The sequence below is a fragment of the Elephantulus edwardii genome, unplaced genomic scaffold (assembly GCF_000299155.1).
Source record: "Elephantulus edwardii isolate Elephantulus edwardi_28Jun2011 unplaced genomic scaffold, EleEdw1.0 scaffold00108, whole genome shotgun sequence".
In the NCBI taxonomy this organism is placed as follows: Eukaryota; Metazoa; Chordata; class Mammalia; order Macroscelidea; family Macroscelididae; genus Elephantulus; species Elephantulus edwardii.
The window spans coordinates 10,660,743-10,684,910 of record NW_006399858.1 but is presented as its reverse complement, the minus strand read 5'-3'; the positions used below and the strand labels follow the sequence as shown (position 1 = coordinate 10,684,910).

At 38.8% G+C, this 24,168-nt stretch overlaps 1 protein-coding gene across 1 annotated transcript in view; it reads right to left on the bottom strand.

Moving 5' to 3' along the window:
* Positions 1 to 1,098: 1,098 nt before the first annotated feature.
* ALDH1A1 (aldehyde dehydrogenase 1 family, member A1) overlaps positions 1,099 to 24,168 on the bottom strand; it is a 38,548-nt gene continuing 15,478 nt past the window's right edge. Inside the window, 6 exon segments of the mRNA XM_006903691.1 lie at positions 1,099 to 1,206; positions 1,208 to 1,861; positions 4,519 to 4,730; positions 5,707 to 5,792; positions 6,732 to 6,787; positions 9,753 to 9,911. Of these exon segments, the coding sequence (XP_006903753.1) occupies positions 1,099 to 1,206; positions 1,208 to 1,861; positions 4,519 to 4,730; positions 5,707 to 5,792; positions 6,732 to 6,787; positions 9,753 to 9,911 (1,275 nt within the window).

The following is a 24,168-nucleotide window of genomic DNA, read 5'->3' as shown; positions in this document are numbered from 1 at the left end:
CTTTTCTCCATCTATCATAATGTTGCCTATCAGCCCAAGGGTGAGAACTTTTGCTTTCTTGATGTTGAGATGTAACCCGTATTGGAGAGTTTAGTTTTTTTCCTGCAGCAAGCATCTCAAGTCCTTGTATATTAACACACAAATATGTATTCAAGAAAGGCCTAAAAATGTATAAAAAAGATAAACATACATTGATAGCTGTGGTTTCCTCTGCAAAAGAGGTAATAGAAGAGATCAACCAACTTCAGGCCTACCTCTTTAAATTCTTGTGGAAAGGATCTATTTTATGTTACTGAAGAGTACTTAAAGAGAAATTATTATTGTTAAAGTTAAAAGATAAAGAACTATTTATTTTAACTTAAAAAATACATCATGCTTTCTTGAAAACAAAATATTCGTCTAACTGCCATCTTCTTCAAAATTATTTTCATTGAAATTTGTTTCATATTTTCTTGTGTATTTTTCCTGCTTTATAAATGAACATCTGACAATTAGAAGAAAGGTTGAAAACTCTTGATTATAGTGTTAAAGCAATTAACTTAGGGCTTCTGCCACTAAAAATATAGGGGCAAATAACTTTTTTTATCTATAGGTAACTATTGGAATAAACTATAACAAATCCCTCTCAAGGAAATATTATGCTGATATTAGAAAGAGTGATTCAAGATTATGTTAATTAATTTGGACAGATTCCCAGAATACGTTCTTTTCTTTTTAAATGCAAGGTTGTTTTTATTGAAGTTTATACAGGGATTTACACCCGTATTTCAGCAATCACTTTCTTTGACAGACAGACACCACATCTAATCAACATTTCAAGTGACATCAATGACTTCACAACTACTTGGAGTAAAGCCTCCCTATTTGGCAGCTAATATCATGAATATTAAATATTTCAAGGAACCGGTAAGGGAAATAAGGTAAAGGACAATCAGTCATCATCTATTAAACCATAAAATGGTTCAAAGTAAGCTACATGTCAACTTTTCTATCTGTGGTTACTGATGCTAATATGGTTTACTTATTTAGAAAAATCAAGGCACAACACTGTAATATATTATTAATTGTGGAAAATGTGCACCACTCTTGAGGTTTTCTTTATGAATTCTTCTTGGAAATGTTCATCATGGTTGTCTTGACTTCAGCATATTTCTGAAGACCATATTCTCTCAGATCTCATTCATTTCCAGACATCTTGAATCCCCCCAAAGAAGCACTAGACAGAGCAAGTCATCCACATTGTTCCAATCTGAAGAGCAGCAGACACAATCACAGTTTCATCAAGGGCCTTGGTAAAGACTCCCACCGCTACACCATGGAAAGTCTTGTTTGCTCTCTTGATCACTTCATGCAAAGATTTAAACTTCATTATTTGCTGGACTGGTTCAGGTATTTCCTTCTTGGCAAAAACCACCTCATCTGTTACACTAGAGAAAACTGTGTGCTGCATAAAGGAGCCTTTATTCCTCCAGGGGCCTCCTCCACATTCAAGCTTAGCCCCTTCTTTCTTCTTACTCTCAATGAGGTCAGTTATATTATCATATTGTTTCTTGTCTATATAAGGTCCTTGTCTTACTCCTGGAGTCAGAGGATTTCCAAGAACGTACATCTTAGCCCTTTCTACACTCCACCCAGCAAACTCATTCTAAATTGATTTTTCCACAAAAAGCCTGGATGCAGCTACACAACACTGGCCTTAGAGGAAGAATAATTCCTGGTGTTCAAATTCAACTGGGTTGTCCAAGTCAGCATCCACAAACACAATGCAGGGGCTCTTTCCACTCAGCCTCAGGGTCGCTTTCTTCATATTGCTCTTCACAGCAGAGTCTTTAATTAATTTTCCAATGGGAATTCCAGAACACTTGATTATACTTAGGTGAAACTATACTTGGACTAGGTAGCAATTGTCAGAATAGAGTAAGGGAAAACTGCATGGTTCAAAATTAAGAAAGATATACTTTGGGCATGTGGCCAGGGGAGATGAGTCCTTAGAAGAGGACATCATACTAGGAAGGGTGGAGGGACAGCGCAGGAGAGGAAGACCCTAGAAGAGATGTATTGCTAGAGACTGGGGCTATGGGAATTGGTGTGTTGGTATTAGTGAGACTGGCTCAGGACAAGGCAGGGTTCAGAACTGCTGTAAGTCACTATGGGTCACAGGCAACTCAACATCATGTAATGGCAACAACAACTTGTTATTACCAAATATTTTTTCCAAGTCTGTGGTTTCCTTCTTACTATGTTGGTGAACATAGGTACATGGAAAGGGTTAAACTGGGTGGCTCCTTGGATGTAAGGATTCTGAGGCTCCGTCTAACATACTTTGGACATGTTGTAAGGAGAGACCAGTCCTTGGAGAAGGACATCATGCTTGGGAGGGTGGAGGGACAGCACAGGAGGGGAAGGCCCTCTATGAGGTGGATTGATCCAGTGACTGGGATAATCGGATCTAAGTGTCAGAGACAGTGCGATTGGCACAGGACAGCACATAACAACAACAACATGTTGGAGAAGGTTTGGATTTATTTGGTTTGGGGTGGTTTGGGTTTTTTAGTGGTGTTTGTTGTGTTTTGTGTGTTTTTTTTAACAAATGCGTAAGGATTTGATTCTTAGAAGGTCCATTCATCTATTTTGTTCTTTCATGGTTGTAGGTTTTTCATTATTACTTGGGACTTATATCTAAAATTTATAGAATACTCAAGCATTTCAATGAGAAAAAGGTAAACAACCCAATCGCAAAACGGACACAGAATATGAATAGATACTTCACCAAAGAAGATATTCAAATGGCACACAAACACATGAATAAATGTTCAAAATCCTCAGCTATTTGAGAGATGTAAATCAAAACAACTATGAGATATCATCTCATCCTAGCATAACAATAGTAAAGTTCAACAGAGCAGCAACAAATAAATCCTGGCAAGCTTGTAGACAGGTTGGAACCCTTATTCCCTGCTGGTGGGAGTGTGAAGTGATGCAATCACTATAGAAGGTGGTTTAGCATTTCCAAAAGTTAGAAATAGAAATATCATTTGACCCAGCAATTCCACTACTGGGAATATACCCTAAAGAAACAATAACCACCATCCAAACAGATATATGCACACTCATGTGCATCTTTGTGTTATTTAAAATAGCAAAGAGATGGAAGCAATCCAAGTGCCCATCAACAAATGAATGGATAGAAAAATTATGATATATTCATACTATGCAGCACTGAAAAACAGTGAACTTGTAAAACATTACACAATATGGAGGACCCTGGAGAACATCATGCTGAGTGAAATATCTCAATCACAGAAGGACAAATATTTACATAGCACCACTGTTAAAAAGCAAGTCTGACACGGTGGGTAGGGAGGAGAATAGGACAAGAGTGAATAGTTAATGATCATTGCTTTTGGATGAAAGAAAGAACTATTTGCAAAAGAGGACTGAGGGTGGGGGTTGGGGGAAGGTAGGTGATTTTTCAATAATGAATGAATTTTTTTTAAAAAGTTAACTGGGGGTAGTGGGAGGGAGAGTGAGGGGATAAAAATGTACGACAATGAATGAATGAAAGTCTAAGTTCTCTGTAAATGTTTGTTAAAATCACAATTAAAATAAAATTTTATTCAAAATAATTAGAAAGGGATTGCATCAGAGATGCATCCTACCTCCATACTTTTTCAATCTGCATGCAGAGCAGATCATTCAGGAGGCTGGACTTTATTAGGAAGAGTGTGGGATCAGGATTGGAGGAAGATGCATCAACAACAACTTGAATTATGCTGATATGTGTTTTGCCAAAACTGAGGAGGACTTGAAGCTTTTGCTGTAGAAGGTCAAGGACTGTAGTCTTCAGTATGGACTGAAGCTTAACATCAAGAAGACAAAGATTCTCACCACTGGGTCAATTGGCAGCACCATAATAGATGGAGAAGAGATTGAGGGTGTTAACCATTTTGGCTTACTCAGATCCGCAATCAACACTCTTGGCACCAGCAGTCAGGGAATCAAAGATTAATTGCATTGGGAAAGTCTGCTGTCAAGGACCTCTCCAATGTGCTAAAGAGCAATAATGTCAGTCTAGATGTGACTGATCCAGACCATGGTCTTTGTAATTACTTACTATGCAGCAGAGAGTTGGACAATGATTAAGGATGACAGAATTTATGACTTTGAGTTGTGGTGCTGGATAAGTATTGAACATACTATGAACTGCTGGGAGAACAAAAAATCTGTTTAAAGAGGGTGAAACCGAGTTTCTCCTTGGAGGCTAGGATTTTGAAGCTGTGTCACATACTTTGGACATGTGGCCAGGAGGGATCAATCCCTGGAGAAGAACCTCATCCTTGAAAAAGTGGAGGGAGAAGAAGACCTGGATGAGATGGATTGACATGGTAACTGGGGCAATGAAATTGGGTGTGTCAGAGTCAGTGAGACTGGCTCAGGACAGGGCAGATTTCAGAGATATGGTACAGAGGGCCACTATGAGTCACAGGCAACTTTAAGGCACATAATAACAATAACAACCTATGTTGATCCTGTGACTACCACTTTGTCAATGCCCAGGTGGGAAGAGATGGCTTCTGCAGTGAGCCCATAACCAGGCACATTGTTTACTACTCCTGGGGAGAACACTGCCTCTTTTATCAAAGATGCCCCATTAATAGCTGAGAGTGGTGTCTGTTCTGCCAGTTTGACAACCACAGTGTTGCCATAGGAAAGGGAAGTCCAACTTCTGACTAAGCATGTTGTTTGTTGTTATGTGTTGTCAAGTCGCTTGTGACTCATAGCGACCCTATGTACAACAGCCCTAAACCCTGCTCTATCCGGTGCCAATCGCATTGCCTCTGACACACCCATCCCAATTACCCCAGTCACCTAATCAATCCACCTCATAAAGGGTCTTCCCCTCCTGCGCCGTCCCTCCACCCTCCCAAGCATGATGTCCCTCTCCAAGGACCTGTCCCTCCTTACAACATGTCCAAAGTATGTCAGATGAAGCCCCAGAATCCTTGCCTCCAAGGAGCAGCCTGGTTTAACCCTCTCCAGGTTGAATCTGTTTGTTTTCTTGGCAGTCCATGGTACAGTCACTGTCCAACTCTCTGATGCATAACAAGTGATTGCAAAGACCATAGCCTGTATCAGATGCACCTTAGTCTCCAGAGTGACACCATTGCTCTTCAGTACTTTTGAGAGGTCCCTAACAGGAGACTTTCCCATTGCAATATGTTTTTTTATTTCTTGGCTGCTGGTGCCAGAAGTGTTGGTGGTGGAGCCAAGCAGACTAAAGTTGTTAGCAATCTCAATCTCTTCATCATCCATCCTGGTGCTGCCAATTGGTCCAGTGGTGAGAATCTTTGTCTTCTTGACATTGAGCCTCAATCCATACTGAAGGCTGCAGTCCTTGACCCTCTGCAGCAAGCATTTCAGGTGCTCCTTAGTTTCAGCAAGCAGGTTTGTGTCATCCGCATAACGCAGATTGTTAATAGGTCTTTCACCAGTCCTGATGCCACACTTCTCCTCATAGAGCCCAGACTCTCAGATAATCTGTTCTTCATATAGGTTGAAAAGGCATGGAGATAGGGCACATCCCTGGCAAACACCCTTCCCAATTTTTAACCAGGCAGTGTTTCCCTGCTCTGTTCTGATGACTGCCTCTTGGTCCAAATATAGATTTCACTTTAGAACGATCAAGTGCTCAAGAAGACATTGAACTAAGCATGACCAGCGGGAAATTCCAAAGAATGATCTGACCAAATAAATCTGGCTCATGTCTTGTAAACAAGGTCACCAAGTTTACCCTGAGATGTTACCTTTTATAACTTTTAAATGCCTAATCCAGTGCTTACAGAATAACCAGGAATAAACCAAACATCTAACAAATATTAATAAGAGGATTTCATGATTACTATGGTTTAGAGTGGAAAACGTATTTGGTTTCTTCTTGCTTACTGAAAATTCCATGCTTCTCCATGTAGCTGTGTCTAATGAATACCTCCACTACCTGTCTACATTTGTCACACTGTGGTAACTTGTATGTTAGTGGGATACTGGAAGTCCTGTCACCAGTATTTCTAATACCAACAAGGTCAGCCCATGGGGAACAGGATCCCATGAGACCTTCGCACTAAAACAAATTAGAAAGAAAAGCCAGGCAATCTACTTCTAAAAGTTATCTATGAAAAGTCTATGAATCACAACAAAATGCCATCAAATATTGTCCTAGGGTAGGAACCTTCTAGATTGGAAGGCACTCAATGTATACAGTCACTGCAGCACTGAATTCAGACATAGCAATAAGCATGATTGATATGGGACCAATTATACATAGAATGACCATGAGTTTGTACAGACTGGATGGCAACTAATATAACTTCTTAAAGTTCCACTCAATAAGCCTAAACTAAGAGCTGCTGCCCAACCAATACCATCCCAAGTAAAGCCTTGAATTCAGTCACTTTAGCAGGCCTTTGCCCATTTTTACCGTGTTTTGTGCTTTGTTTTGTTTTGTTTTCAATGATTGAAACACCACAGAACCATTGGCCAAACTCATTACATTTCTTTAAAGATTATAAAAGCCATAGTGTCTTCAAAGAGAACACTCAGTTGGGTTTCTCCGCTAGAGAATCCAGTCAGGGCTCTGGGCAACAGTCATTCTGAGGGCTGGGACAAAACATAAGTAAGCAGCTCCTTGCCCTGTCAAATCATCAATGCTAATTTTAGAGACCCAGATTTCCTACAGTGAGCATTTAAAGGCCCCATAACATTTGGAAGCCTTCTGTAACATCTTATTTTTCTTGAAAGAAAGGGTACAAAGAGGAAAAGTACATTAACCAAGAAAATAATGTGCTTGGAAGAATACAAATTGTTACTTAACCAGGGGGTGGAAATCTCCAAGGAAGCTCCTTAAAGAAAATGTTTACATTCATTTTTTTTTATATAAAAGGATTTATCTAACAATGAATCACAAACAAAAACCACAACACTGTTGATGATCTCTGCTGGAGTGAAAGGATAGAAAGCAGACCAATTTATTGCCAACTGGCTTCAAGGAGTTACAGGCCCAGATCCAGAGAGAAAGGAGAAGGGCAGAGATTCGGAGTGCAGACAGCACAAAACTCGGATTTTCTGACCACCAAATAGGATCTAGCTTTGTGTTTAGCACTTTACATATATTTCTTTCTGAGTCCTAAAATAGACTTATGGCAAATAAGCCCATTTGCTGCTAAAGAAACAGGGAAGGACAGTAAGCTTGGCAAATTGTCCAAGGTCATCATTCCCAAAAGGTCATCCTATGATTTTTCCAAGGTTTTCCTGACTTCAAGACTAGGGAAAGACACCAAGCAATTTTGCAGAATATATATATTTTTACTTCAAAAAACCAAAAGCGTGCAGGTGAAAATCCTTTTGAGGTACTTTCCCCTGTACATATTTGCTTCGATATTAATTCATAGGGTGTAAATACATCAGCTGTGTAGTATATAGCATCAGGTCCGTCAGCTACCAGCTGAAAGAGTGACAGTTCAAATACACATTGTTGTTAGGCAACATCCAGTCGAATATAACTGTTAGCAACCCTGTGAACAACAGACCTGAACCCTGTCCTGTCCTGTGCCTATTAGCACCACAGAAAAAAGACCTGTTTGTCTGTTTCCATAAAAATCACAGCCTAGAAAACACAAGGGAGTTCAGTTAAGCCCGGAAACATAAAGGGCCACTATGAATTAGAACCTGTGACATTGAATTTGGTTTTGTGGCATTGACGTTTTCTGACCCTGAAGCCATAAAATAACATTTCAATTTTCTGAAAAAAAAATCATAAATATGACATTTTAAAAGGAAAATCAAAGTCTAATTCAGTGTTTGTAAACAGGTAGCTGGTAGGCCAGACCTCAGCCTTGTATTGTGTGGTCAGAACCGAGTGATTTGATCAGTCAGGCAATCTCTAGTTTGCTACAGGCTTTCTCCTCTCCTCGCCCCTGTGATCTTAAGTCTAGCTGGATTCACATATTTATGTTTCCTGCCTGACCCTTGGAGGCATTAGAGTTTGTAATCCCTGGACACGACACTGCAAAAAGTTTCTTCTAGCTCTCAGAGCCTATGACTATTTGATATGGAATACTAACGTACGTACCAAGAGCCATCAAAACTGTGCAGAAAAAAATTAATTCTCAATTTGATATGAAGAAAAAGGAATTTATCTTAAAGGCAAAGATGACCTGGTCTTCAGAAGATACTACATTTGTGAAAAAAGAAAATTGGGACTTGGTGATTCCTTTGCAGTTAACCTGAAAGAATTCTTTACATTAAATGTGAAGCAATTGACAAATATCCACTAAACATCAAATATCTGCCTGGCATTAACTAGACCTTGAGGAAAATACTTAGAGATATAGCTCCCATTTTCTAAGAGAAAGATTTTTTGTGGTTTATAAAATAACAGTCCATCAGACTATGAATTTGGTGTGTAGCCACATTCCCAAAGATTCGTGGATACATGCAAAATTGCTAAGTCCAGATTACTTTTTCCTTTCAAAATAAATGCAACCAAGGAGATATATTTCAAATTGTCAAGGAAGTTGTCCTGTCTTGCCTTTTTGGGCCATGTTTGCTGTTAATAGAAGCTATCAGGTTGGTTCCTACTCCGTGTCGGGGAAGTACTGTCCAGTCCTACAGTATCTTCACGGCCATTTATTTAAGCTTTTTGTTGGTGGCTACTATGCAATCATCCCACCGAAGATCTGCCTTCTCACTGATCTTCTGCTTTGCCAAACATGATGTCATTCCACAACAACTACTTTCTACTGACAAGGTGCCAAAGTATGAGAGATGAAATCTCACCATCCCTCCCTTCAAGAAGCCCTCTGGCCTTCCTCCTTCCAAAACAGGTTCATTTGTTCTACTGGCGGCCCAAGATATATTCAATTTTTTTCCTCAACATTGTGATTCCCAGGCATCAGTTCTTCCTCTGTCTTCCTTATTTATTTTCTTGCTTTCTCATGGGAAAGTGAACGAAAATACAGTGGTTTGAGTCAAGCACCTTAGTCCTCAAAGCCACATCTTTACTTTTTAACACTTGGGACCACACTGAGCTAAATGAATAGTTAAACAACTGCTTATGAGAATTTTTTTTTTAAAAAAAAAAGTTTGTGTATAGAATTAACAAGAAGTCCCCAGCTGCATCCTGGAGGTTTGGCCAAAGTGAGCATGGCATCATTAGCTGTCTCATTTCCCATCTTCTCTTTTTCATTACAGAAATTCTTGTCCAGAAAGTCAGATCATCCTGCAGGTTCCAAACATAATACTCTTTTAATTTTGGTGGCAAGCCAACAGATTTGAAGCCAGCTGTCACCTTTTATTAGTCACACCCATAAATCTAGCCTGGTATAGGGAGCCTATTGGGAGGACAAAGTGCTATCAGCTCCCCCCTCCCCCTTTTAAGAACGTTTCATTTGGAAGGCTCTGAGATTGGCTGTGTTCTGTGGATTGATTTCTTTACGAATTTTCATAAGGGGAAATTGATGGCATATATTATCTTTCTTTCCCTGTCTCAAATCGTCTGCCTTTCAATCATGTGTTTGGACACCAGTCCTCGCTAGCACTTTAAATCTAAAATTCATCAGTTCTCCATCAGTACAATATCTCTGTTTTGTCCCTCCTGCCCGCAAAGAAGTCCTTCTACCTTCCTGTTAATAAATCCCACAGGCTCGCAACATTGCTAAATAAAGTATAATAACCATAGCTGTGCCTTTATGTTTTACCATCAATATGAATTTTAGACGAGTGTGATCAAGAAAATCATCTTCAAAGATATTTTCTTGCATGCTTAAGTACGGCTGCTGAGAGGAGACTGGAGCGGCTGCGGCAGTTCTGATATCCCGAGCTTTTTGCTGTTCAGATTCTTTCCTCACTAGCAGAGGCTGCGAATTTAACACTCAGATTTGCTCCGACAGGCTGACAACTGATATCACAAGACCACAGCTAAGAGTGCTTTATTACTTTTAGTGGGATTTATTTAATTCAGTCTCACAGCCTGAGGGTGGGGTAAAGATTTAACTTGAAATTAAATTCCAGCAGGAGACCTTTTAATATAAGAAAAATGGGCAGGAGGATAAATGACATGCTCAAATTCAATGAATATAAAAAAAATAAAGCTTCTATTTAATGCGGGGGGGGGGGGAAATCCCAGAAAATCATTTCAGTTGTTTAGAAGATAGAGAAAAAGTACTGATGAACTAGTAATAATGACATGAAGGAGAAGATTCTTAAAGAAAGTTTTTGACACTAGAATATATCTTTAATCCAAACCCAGAAGTGTGTGTGTGTGTGTGTGTGTGTGTGTGTGTGTATAATTCCCAGTTTATGAATGCCTTCCATTAATGTCTGTGTAACTCGATAAGAAATTCCAACTTTGGTTCTGTTGTTTAACATTAAACTATATGATAATTCTAATATTATAGCATTTAAGCAAAGTAATAGGTAAAAATTATTTCCGTTTTTAACTTAACATGGTGGATACTTAGATGTAAAAATTCAGCACAGAGGACTGGTGGTCAGTGTATCACAAAGGTAAATAAAAATGGAATTTCCTCATCATGAATGATAAATCAGTCAGAGTGCTGCTAATTTGGATATTTAGAAGTATGGATGATTATAATGAAAATTATCTAGTGTTTTCTTTGGAGAAGTATTACTTTATATGGAGAAAAAATGTTTCATGCTCGGTACATGTTGGCATATGAATAATAGGTTTATTTTTATATATTTAGTGGCTTGGATTTCATTGTAAAGAAAACATACTGTTTCTGAAAAGCCAGCTAAAATTAATGTTAAAAGAATGACACTTGAAGGCATTCTAATCTTGAGACTATGACTATTCGATGCCAACAAATTTTTCAGAGGTACAATGCAGTAAGCAGCCCAGTTGTCCTGTGATTAAAGCTTCAGAAATGTAGGCTGACCACACTAGACCTGAAGCAACTCAAAAGCAAGTCTGTTGCTGGACAAAATCATGAAGGTCATGAAATCTTCTTCATTGCCCCTTTTTTTCAGCTGGCATGCTGGGTCTTCATGGAAGCAATCTCTGAAACCACATATCCTTTTGTCAAGGACCAGTGGTGCCTTGTCATTGTCGTTATGTGCCATTGAGTTGCCTGCAACTCATAGCGACCTTATGTACAACAGCTCTGAACCCTGCTCTATCCTGCACCAACCTTACTGTCTCTGACACACCTACTCCCATTACCCCAGTTCACTGAGTCAATCCATCTCATCGAGGGTCTTTCTCTCTTGTGCTGTCCTTCCACCCTCCCATGCATGATTTCTCTCTCCAAGGACTAGTCCTTCCTCACAACATGCCCAAAGTATGTCAGATGAAGATTCGGAATCCTTGCCTCCAATGAACAGCCTGATTTTACCCTCTCAATGACGAATCTGTTTGTTCTCCTAACAGTCCGTGGTATATTCAATACCAGCACCACAGCTCAAAGGCATCAACTCTCCTTCTATTATTACTAGTCATTGTCCAGCTTTAGGATGCACAGCAAGAAATTGAGGAGACCATAACCTGCATCAGGTGCACCTTAGTCTCCAAACTGACATTATTACTGTTTAGTATTCTGGAGAGGTCCCTGACAACAGGTTTTCCCAGTGCAATTCATCTTTTGATTTCATGGATATTGGTACCAAGAATGTTGATTGTGGAGCCAAGCAAGCTGAAGCTGTTAACAGTCTCAATCTCTTTACCATCTATCATTATGCTGCCTCTTGGCCCAGTGTGGTGAGAATCTTTGTTTTCTTGATTTTGAGCAAAATTATACAACTGTATTATAGACTATGGAAATGGTACTAATATTACTACACATCAAATATGTGATAACAGCTTAGAGTGAAAGACTCCTATATTTATACTGGCATCCTTAAATGTCTTAGTAATTGTGTCATGGCATCCCTACACCAAAATAGAAACAATTATCCATTTTATTTGTTAAAGACCAAGTCAAAGCACTATAATAAGCATTTCTGTCCTAAAATCTTAAGACTTTCTGGACCTTACACATGGTTGTAATACACCAGCTCCTCTATGGGAGAAGGATAGGCAATATCCTGCTACTTCTGGAGACCAAATACAGGGTCAAGCTATGATTCAGTTCTGACTTGATGGTACTAACAACAACTGAACCTTCCACAATTTAACAAACCAGATCATGTTTGACTTCACCACCTTCAAGGGTAACATTGAAAAGAAAAGGAATCCCAGAACACTTAATTATGTCTACATGAAACATGTCTAGACCAAGAGGTTGTTTTCTGAACAGGGTTAAAAAGAACACTGCATGGCTTAAATCAAGTAAGGTGTGTATCCTTTTTCCATATCTATTCACACTGAATGCTGAACAAATAATTTGATAATTCTGACCTTATAATGAGTAATGTGGCATCAGGATTAGAGAAAGATTCATCAACAGACTGCATTATGCAAATGACACAATCTTGCTTGCTGAGTGAAGAGACTTGAAGCACTTGCTTCAGAAGATCAAAGACTACAGCCTTTAATATGGATTACAGCTCAACATCAAGAAAATTAAAATTCTCTCCACTGGCCCAATAGGCAGCATCGTAATAGATAGAGAAAAGGTTGAAACCATGAACAATTTCATCTTCCTTGAATCCACAATCAATGGTATTAATAAGTGGTATCAATAAGTTTAGAATTATTCAAACACATGGTATAGCTCTAAAAACTCGATATTCTGGATTTTCAGCCTGCAAAACTGGTTGAACTGTCTAACATGTGTTTAGTCCTCAGATTCTGTTTTAACTTCTCTATAGTCATGCATTTGGAAGCAGGAGTGGCATCACTTCCTAAACAACATGCCTCTGGAAACTTTATGAACTTTGATAAATAACGATAGTTATAGAAAGGTTTCAGGCCTTTTGTTTATAGTATCACTATAAGTCATGCTCAACTCAACTGCAATCAACAACAACAACATAGTCATGCCTATTACCTTAAACTGTCTGTTTACTGGGAAAAGAAATCTATCTTCTCTGAACTAGCATTTGAAACTGTTTTGTTTTTTTCTCAGCCATATGTAAACTGTACCTGAAGTTCTTTGCTTACTGCAAACTGTATGTATTCTTTTGAATTTAATTTTGAACAAGCAATAATAATACTTAAGTAAATTAATATCTAACCTAATATAAAAACCAGTAACCATCCTTAGCAAGGAGATAGTTGAGAGAATTCTTTGCTCTCCCAGATCCCCAATAAAGTGCTTTGTCTATTGCAATCTGTCTATCTTGTCATGTAACTATGGAAATAAACCCTTGTGTTCATTAACATCAACACCCTTTATATTAGTAGTTAAAAAAAAAAAAGAGACATGTCACGTTGGGGAAAATCAAGACACCTCTCCACAGTACTAAAGTACTCTAGAGTACTAAAGAGTAATGGTATCTGTTAAAGACTATGATGTGTCTCATCCAAATGTGTCTACTTAATCATGCATAACATATGCATCTGAAAGTTGGCCAGTGACTAAGGATGACAGAAGAACTGATATTTTGAGTTGTGCCGTTGGAAGAGAGTATTCAGTATCCTATTGGTTGCCAAGAGAATAAACAGGTCTGTCCTGGAGAAAGTGAAACCAATTGCTTTTTGAAGGCAAGTGAAACACCATCTCACATTCTTTGGGCATGTGGTAAGGAGAAGCCAATCCTTTCAGGCCGATAGTCAAACATGGAGGGTCAGCATAGGAAAGAAGGATCCTCAGTGAGGCAATGACTGTAACAATGGACTCACTTGTCTCAGAGGTGATAATGATAGCATGGGCCAGATAAAGGTTTACAGGGTCACTATGGGTTGCAGTCAACTTGATGGCATATAACAATAACACACTCATGAGAGGAATGTAGCAGTACAATGTTAAAAATATCAATACCTTGAGTTAGAAGTTCCACAGTATCCAAAGGTAGACTGTGATTTTTTTCCTGAAGCTTGAAAATATCTTAGGTACCTCTTTGAGTTCCAGCAAAGCCCTAGGTCCCATCTGTGCTTTGTTTGGTAATCATAGACACAATGTGCTCTCTATTAACAGCACTGGATTTCAACCGACCTGCTCATTATGTTATTTCTGAGGACTATTGCTATCAATGTAATACAAGTAGTAGAATCAGCTAGGAGTGATACCAAGAGACAAGAAACTGAGGAAGACCTGAGGCATTTGCTGCAGTAGATCAATGACTGAAGCCTTTAGTATGGATTGAAGCTCAATATCAAGAAAACAGATTTTCACCTCTGGGCTGAGTGGCAGCACCACGACAGATGGAGATTAAGATTTTTATCAACTTCAGCTTGCTTGGCTCCATAATCAACACTCTTGGTACCAGCAGCCAGGAAATCAAAAGATAAATTGCATTTGGAAAATCTGCTGTCAGGGATATCTCCAGAGTACTGAAGAGCAATTATGACAGTCCTGAGACTAAGGTATATCTGATCCAGGCCGTGGTCTTTACAATTACTTGCTATGCATCCGAGAGCTAGACAATATTAAAGATAATAGCAGAAAGATTAATGCCTTTGAGTTGTAGTACTGGAGAAGAGTATTGAATATATCATGGACTGCTAAGAGAACAAACAAGTCTGTTCATTACAGGGTGATACTAGGCTGCTCCTTGGAGGCAAGGATTTTAAAGCTCGGTCTCATATACTTTGGGAATGTTACCAAGAGGGACAAGTCCTTGAAGAGGTACATCATGCTTGGAAAGGTGGAGGAATAAAGCAAGAGAGGAAGACCCTGGATAAGATGGATTGGCTCAGAGACCGGAGTAATAGGGGTAAGTGTATCAGAGACAATCAAATTGGGTCAAAAGAGAGGAAAATTCAGAGCTGTTGTACATAGGGTAGTGATGAGTCATAAGTGACTGGAAAGCATATAATAACCATCTCACACCACATATCAGTGTCCTAATCTATGGGATGAGAAAATAGTTGTTCAAATCCAGCACACTTTTAAGGGTTTGTCTAAAATCCTAAAGCCCCAGGGTATTTCTAACTACCCATTACAGACTGACAAAGTATTGATGCTTCTCTTAAAATCCAGCTATAATTGATCAATGATACTTAGCTGTAGAAAGCATCTGAACAATGACCTAATACAGGAATAAGCCCATCTTTCCACAGCTTCTAGCCTTCCTTTCTCCCTTTAACTATGAACCTTGTATGTACATATTGGTATAGTACAATAAGAATATTTTCTTGTTTGAATCTATCTTTTGGGGGAACAATTTATCCCTCATCTTTTCCCCCAACATAATTCCTCTACAAGTGTTCTTAACAAGAACCTTACTTGTATGACTTTTGACGGCCTTAAGCTCCAGGTAGCTTAATACAGCATTGCCCTTTTCAGAACTGCACTGGCTTCTCTTCTACAGTAGTCTCTTATTTCTGTATTTTTCCATAGCATCACCTTTAACCTGGTATCTGAAATGCCCACTGTAACTGTAGACTTCACATCTCTAATCGGTAACTCCCAGAAGAGAAGAAGAGGGTCACTTTCAAGTTCTATCGTCACAGTGAGGAAGGTATCTTTCCCACTATCCCAATGCAAACTCCTCTTTACATTTTCTTTCATAATGTTTATTAAGTAATCACTATTCCATCTAAAAACAAAGTGAATAGATATGTCTAAGAAGATATGTTTCAGTGGGAGAGGATAGGGCGACTGTTCACTAATATAATTTTTAGAGTCCCTAGTTGGTGTATTTGTATTGGGGAGTAACAATGTCAGTTTGAGGAATAAGGTGCATCTAATTCAAGCCATGATCCTTCCTATCACTTGCCATATGCCTTTGAGAGCTGGGCAATGAATAAGAATGACAAAAGAAGAATTGATGCCTTTGAGCATCATTTCGTGTTGGAGAAGAGTACTGAACACCAGTACTTTTTTGGATTGCCAAAAGAACAAACAAGGGTGAGAAAATGTATAACAATGAATTTTTAAAAGGAAAAGGGGGGGAGAACAACAACAAATAAATATGTCTTGGAGAAAGTGCAGCTAGAGTGCGACTTGGAGACAAAGATGATAAAAATTTGTCTTACATACCTGGAGTATGTTACTAAAAGAGACTAGTCCTTGGAGAGAGACGTCATGCTTGGAAAGGTGGAGGGTTGGCAAAGGAGAGGAAGATTGCCTCAATGGACTTGTGCCAGGAAGTGTGAGGATGGCATAAGATTGCTATGGGGTTGTACTTGACTCAACAACATCTAACAACAACCTTGACAGATAATATTAAAAAAAGCTCTGGCAATATGTAGTAGTACAGAGAAGATTTCACTGCTAATCCAAAGGCTGAGATCTCTAGTCATTCTACAGGAGAAAGATGGCTGCTCTCCTGATAAGAAATAGAGTTTTGGAAACTCAACAGAGGTTTGCTAGGAGTTGAAAAGAACTTGAATCAGATGGTACAAATTGCTAAAGAACGTGCCTGCTAACAAAAAGGCTGGAAGTGTGATTCCACTCAGAAATATCTCAATGAAATACCTGGCGATCTACTTCAAAAACTCAGCAATTAAAATCCCTATCGATCAAAGGTCTAACTTTACACATATGAGGTCATTCCAGATAAGGCAAAGTTGACTCCACACCCTCAGGTACTGATTTAATTGTATTTTTAAGTGTGAGTAGAGTGATAAAATAACAGTAAGAGCCCTGTTCCAATAAAAAGTGATAAAATAATTTAAAATTTTTTTTAAAAACCTCTTTCAAAATAGGACCTTTTGTGCTTAACACTTATCACTTGCAAATCTCATTTTTTAAAGTGCTATTGCATTATAGTTTATGCATGAACTATATTTACTTTTCTATGATTGCTTCATTTTTATATAACATTTGCTTTCACTGTTCATTAATATCTTGAATTTTGCTTCTTTATGTGTTTTGTTCTTCACTGTGGTTTGGAATGCAACTCCTCATACAATTCCCTCTTAGAATTAATAGGCACCTCAACAAAATAAAGGGAAGCTACTCAATTGCAAAATGGGCACAGGATATGAACAGATACTTCACCAAAGAAGACATTCAGATGGTGAACAAACACATGAAGAAATGTTCAAAATTCCTAGTTCAAAGACAGATATAAATCAAAACAACTATGAGATATCATCTCACCCCAGTAACGATAGCAAAGTTCAACAGAGCAGCAAACAACAAATGCTGGTGAGGTTGTGGAGAATTGGAACCCTTATTCACTGTAGATGGGAGAGTAAAATGGTGTAACCATTATGGAAAGCAGTATGACACTTTCTCAAAAAGTTGGAAATAGACATTTGAAACAGCAATTGCACTACTGGGAATATACTCTAAAGAAACCAGAAGTTCCACCCAAACAGATACACGCACACCCAAATTTATTGCTTCATTGTTCACAACAGCAAAGAGATAAAAACAACACAAGTACCCATCAACAACTGAATGGATAGAGAAGTTGTGGCATAGCTATACAACACTGAAAATAAGGAATTAATAAACAACTATTCAAAGTGATTGACCCGGAAGGACATTATGCTGAGTAAAATATCTCGGTCACAAAAGGAAAAAGACTTCATAATGTCACTGTTATAAAACAAGACTGACATTGAGGATGGGGGGAGACTTAAGAAAATATCATTAATACTGCATTGGGACAGGTGAGGGAAAGAATTGTTTAAAAGGAATATATAAGTAGACATTATTTACATGACAACAGTCCAGAATAAGAGGTGCATAGCAAAGTGATTTGGCATGGGAAGGAGGAAAGAAACTGCAAGAATGAATATTTTTTTTTAAAGAGAAAAGTGAACTGAGGGTAGGGGATAGAGAGGAAAATGTGCAACAATGAATGAATGGAGATCCAACTTTTCTGTAAACTTTTATTAAAATCGGAAAAAATATTTTTAAAAAATTAGTAGGATTTTTTTTTTTTCATTTAACAGCTTTTCACTTAGTGGCAGTGTTTTCAGATGTGAGTTAGCTGTTAAGCAAGGGATAGGTGTATGCTGAAAGGAATTTACTTTGAAGGTGATTTCATAATTGAGTTATCACCATATTATTTTTTTCTTGCAGTGAAGTTAGACTGAGGGCCCATCTGGTGATAAGTAGTATAACCAGATTTTAAGTTAATTGGCTCCCATGTGTCCTGTATGTATTTATACCATCAAAAGATCAAAAGGCACGCATTTGAGTGTATCTGAAACCACAGCGCCTCTCTTTTGAAGCAGAGTAGGCAGTTCACTAGGTTCCTTTTCTGCCAAGTGAATGGTCAAATGGTAAAGCAGTGATTTTACAAACACACTTCTAAAGAATTTTGTTTATGCTGAAAGGTTATTGGTAAGGATTTGTTAGGATGTGTCATGTTTTCTTATCCTCATAAGCTCCTTAAATAAAGGAAATATATCTTATACAGAAGAAATATGAATTACAAATCAAAAAGCAGGATAAGGAAAAAAAATTATTCTTGATTTATAAAACTGAAATCAAACCCACTGTGCTCAAGCGGAGTCTAATTCACAGCAGTCTTCCTATGGGTTTTTGAGGCTGTAAATCTTTATAAAAGGAGATTTCTTATCCTTGTCCCACAGAACAGCTGGTGGATTTGAACTATTAACCTCTTGGTTGACAGTTTGACACATTGTGCACTCTCCCACCAGGGCTCCTGGACTTGAATCATAATTTGGTGCAATTTGTGTTTCTACTTCAAGATCTCTTTCAATCAGATCAGAAAATAACCCTTCATCTCATTTCTGTACACAAAATTGTGTTGAAATTCGGAATGATTAGATCAATGCCAACATTTTGGAGGAAGGGAAAGTACTTCCTGTCTGAGTCATGTGATCACACATGCCCACTGACACAGCTACCATTCTAATCCCATGATTCTTTGCTGATGCACCTCACTTAAAGGCACAGAAATCTTCCCTCAAGAAAGTGCCATCCCCTCAATCCACTTGTCCCCTGAGTAGTTAGTCAAAACCATCTCTCCCATCTATAGACCAATACTTGAATGTTCCTTTGTGGAAGCTTAAAAGAATGTACTTCATTATAATGAAAATATACTTATTTGAAGAAAAGCTTTCAAGAAGCATTAATTTCATTGCAGTTTAAGTTAGGTTAGTGTTTTCTCTGGAGTGTGTGTCTCTCTCATTGTTGTCTAGTCAGAATCACCTCATAGCTGAACCTCCAGTGGGCTTTATTTAGGGAGGCTACAGATCACATAGGAGGAAATTACCCACCTTTCTTCCTCAGAGCAAGTTTTGTTGTTGTTATATGCTGTCAAGTTGCTTGTGACTCAGAATGACCCTACATACTATAGTCCTGAAACCTGCTCTGTCCTGTGCCAACCTTATTGTCTTTGAAACACCCACCCTCATGACCCCAGTTATTAAGTCAGTCCATCTCATCTTCTTCTCTTTCTCTGTCCCATCACCTTTCAAAGCATGCTGTTCCTCGCCAAAGAGTGGTTACTCCTTGCAACATGCCCAAAGTTTATCAGAGGAAGCCTCAGAATCCTTGCTTCCAAGGAGCAGCGTGGTTTCACCCTCTCCAGGCCAAACCTATTTGTTCTCTTGGCAGTTCATGGTATATTCGATACTCTTCCCCAGCACCACAGCTCAAAGGCATAAATTCCCTTGCTATGATCCCTACACATTGTCCAACTTTCTGACACCTAGAAAGAAATTGCAAAGATTATGTCCTGAATCAGATGCATCTTAGTCTCCAGACATTGTTTTTCTTCAGAACTCTGCTGAGATCCATGACAGTAGACTTTCCCAGTGCAATTCATCTTTTGATTCCCTGACTGCTGATACCAGAGCCTTGATTTTGGAGCCAAGCAAACTAAAGCTGTTAACAATTTCAGTCTCTTCACCATCTATCATAATGCTTCCAATCAGCCCAGTTGTGAGAATCCTCGTTTTCTTGATGTGGAGCTTCAATCCATAATGAAGGCTGCTGTCCTTGACCATTGACCTATTTCAACAAACATTGATTTTCTGGATATGCCCACCAAGTTGTGCCAAGAAATATGGAGGACAACCATCTGACCAACTGACTAGAAGAAATCTATATTTGTTCTTGTTCCAAAGAAAGGTGACCCAACAGAGTGTGTAAATTATAGAACATTCTCATTAATATCATATGCAAGGAAAATTCTGCTGAAAATTATTCAATAAATGACTGGAACAACACATCAACAGAGAACTTTCAGATGTGCAGGCTGGAATTAGAAGAGGTCATAGTTTTAGGGATATTACAGCTAATGTTCGATAGATCTTGGCTGAAAGCAGAGTACCAGAGGAATGTCAATCTGTGTTTCATTGACTATGCAAAGGCATTTGACTGTGTGGATCACAACAAACTGTGGCTGACTCTAAGAAGAATGGGAATCCCAGAACATTTGATTGTGCATAAGTTAAAACTATACTTGGACCAAGAGGCAGTCATCAGAACAGAATAAGGAAACACTTCACATGCGAAAGTCAGAAAGCACACATGCCAGAGATGTGTCCTTTTTAATCTATATGTAGAACAGATCATCTGGGATGCTGGGCTCTATGAGGAGAAACGTGGCATCAGAATTGGAGGAAGACTCTTCAACAACCTGTGTTATGCAGATGATACAACTCTGCTTGCTGAAGCTGAGGAGGACCTGAAAAGTATGCCTAAACATGGAAAAAATACAAACATGGGGTTCCTAAGGAGAAAGAAAAAGTACCCTCAAGCACTTGGTTAGCACTTCTCATCTCCATGCTATTTCATACACAAGTTATAATTTGTACTGAAAGCTTAATGAGCTGATAGATGGAAAGTTGCTTCTGTTTCTTATGTTAAAATTACGTTCCTAAATTTAGTTTCATTGTTACTGTGAAGTAAATGCCCTGGCTCACTGTCCTCATCCAGATAAAGAGTTAAGCCAACTGAAGAGGCTAGAGGAAGAGATGGTGCCCATGCTACAAAGACAGCACAGTGAACTGCAATCCCTGTGGTCCTTGAGAGAGCCTGTAGAGGAGCTGATTTTAGGGTACAGCACGGGGTTGGGAATAGGCTTCTAGGATCATTGCTGGTCTTGTTCAGAATAATACAAGTGTAGGCTGAGGTCTTGCTGGAGCATGAAGCTGAGGAGAAAGGTAAGGAGGCAGAAATGAAGATAAAAAGCAAAGATAGATTTATTAGAAGAAGTATGTCCCAAGAAGGGATGGACCCTCCCTGGGAAGGAGATAATGTATGAGAGCTCGCTCCCCTGAGGTCAAGTTGTATGTAATGTTTCCTTGTATGAGTGGCCTTGGACTTGAATCAAGGCCAATGAGATGATGTTATGAAAAGTTCAAAGTTCTGCTTCCTGTTGATTCATGTTTTACCAGGCATGAACTTTTACTTAATTATCTCATTGATTTTAACTCTAACAAAATGTTGGTGATGGTGGTGCTGGTGGTGGTGTGTGTCACTGAGTAAGAACCAACCCATAGATGACCCTTCAGTAGGTTTTTCAGAGGCATTTAATAACTTGTGAGGAGAGTGCACATCCTTCTCCCATGGAGCAGCTAGTGGATTCAAACCACATATCTTTAGGATTGCAGCCCAGCATCTTGCCACCAGACCACCAGAACTCCCTCACCTACAAAATAAATAGTTCAATATAATAAATCCTTAAGACAAAAGTCATTCAAATAAGAAATAGCCTCATTGATACTATAATTTTTTAGAATATTGTTTTTTAATCTTTCTGATGTTTGGAAATCTCTTTCTATCAAAGGGCCTAGTTTGCCACACACAAGGGTTTCGTAGTTCGAAAGCCCTAGTAATTTGCTTCCACATGGCCTTGAGCCCCCTGTGGAGAGTGGTTCTAGTAAAAAAACAAGATAAGAAATAACCATGTAGAGATAAACATGAACATCTTTGCGTTTTAAAAAGAGCTGGAGCAAAGAGGATAAATAAGTTATGTACTTCAATTTGCTTTCACTAATGGAAGGATCTAACTACAAATGGAAAGCAAGTACTCCAGGGCCCTGGTTGAAACAAGGATACAGTGAAAATCCATTTTAAATACTTTTATGAGAGAAAATGTGAAAAAATTATTTATCGTCAGTTCTAATCTAGTATTTCCACTTATCTAACTTTTATAAGTCAGATCAGTTGTATACATTTTTAAGATATATACTGAAAAGATTAATTTTGTCACGTTTCCCAGGATAAGGGAGTCCTTGTGATCCCAGGATAGAGCAGTCCTCCTGGTGCCAGGATAGGAGAGACCCAGTGATCCCAGAATGGGGCATTCCTGGTAACCCACTTCTGGAAAAAATGTCACTGAAAATGCTATAGTTACAGTTCTAGTCTGACAGACATAGAGCCACCATTAGTTTACATTGATTCCATGGCAACTGATTGGTTATTTAAAAGTCTGAAAAGGTCATAATTTTATCATTCAAATAAAATTAAAATATTCCAGGAACAAAAAGACAATCACAAAGTCTACTAAACTTATTTTCCACATGATAACTAGGTAAAAGCAGGCTTTTTCTCATAAATGTTGACAAAAGAAGAAGGGGTGCTAACTTAATGCTTTGTTTTAAAGGGTCATTTTCATCATAGTCACTAGGAATACAGAAAAAAGGATTATGTCTATCCTATACTTGTGTATTTGCCCACTTAATAAAAATAGTTTGTAACCCCAAAGTCAGTTATCAGCAGTCATTCATGAGTATGCATATGCACAGAACAACAAAAAAAGTTTGGATAGTCCTATGTGTATGTTCTCAGTTGAGGTGGAACAAGCATTACCTGAGATCTTTGTAAATCATAGCTACATATAGTCTCCAGATTACAAATGTGTTCCATTTCTAAATGTGTCTTTAAATCAAATTTGTATGTAAGTAACAATAGTTTGATTAAGTAACTTATTATAGTATACAGTGTACTTTGTGTGTATAAAAAGAATTAAAGAAATAATTCCAGACATATTAAAATAGTGCTATCATAGTTTGTTGTTGTTGTTGTTATGTGTCGTCGAGTCACTTGTGACTCACAGCGACCCTATATACACAGCCCTAAACTCTGCTCTGTCCTGTGCCAATCGCACTGTCTCTGACACTCCCATCCCAATTATCCCAGTCACTGAATCAATCCACCTCATAGAGGGCCTTCCCCTCCTGCACTGTCCCTCCACCCTCCCAAGCATGAAGTCCTTCTCCAAGGACCGGTCTCTCCTCACAACATGTCCAAAGTATGTTAGACGGAGCCTGAGAATCCTTGCCTCCAAGGAGCCACCCAGTTTAACCCTTTCCAGGACAAATCTGTTTGTTTCCCTAGCAATTCATTGTATTCTCAATACTCTTCTCCAGCACCACAGCTCAAAGGCATCAATTCTCCTTCTATCCTCCTTGGTCATTATCCAACTCTCTGATGCATAACAAGTGATTGTGAAAACCATGGCCTGTATCAGACGCACCTTAGTCTCCAGAGAGACATCATTGCTCTTCAGTACTTTGGAGAGTTCCCTAACAGCAGACTTTCCCATGGCAATGCGCCTTTTAGTTTTCTGGCAGCTGGTGCCAAGTTTGTTGACTGTGGAGCCAAGCAGACTAAAGTTGTTAGCAATCTCAATCTCTTCACCATCCATCCTGATGCTGCCAGTTGGACCTGTGGTGAGAATCTTTGTCTTCTTGACATTGAGCCTCAATCCATATTGGAGTCTGCAGTCCTTGACACTCTGCAGCAAGCATTTCAGGTCTTCCTCAGTTTCAGCAAGCAGGGTTGTGTCATCCGCATAACGCAGATTGTTAATAGATCTTTCACCAGTCCTGATGCCACACTTCTCCTCATAGAGCCCAGCCTCTCGGATAATCTGTTCTTCGTACAGGTTGAAAAGGCATGGAGATAGGACACATCCCTGTCATACACCTTTCCCAATTTTGAACCATGCAGTGTTTCCCTGCTTTATTCTGATGCCTGCCACCTGGTCCAAGTATAGGTTTCGCATTAGCATGATCAAGTGTTCTGGGATTCCCATTCTTCTCAGAGTCAGCCATAGTTTGTTATGATCTGGAGTGCAGAGAAGCCAAAGCACAAGGAAGAATTCAAGATACTAAAGAGTTGAATAGAAGATTTCAAAAGGCAGCACAAGATGACAAAGCAAAATATTACA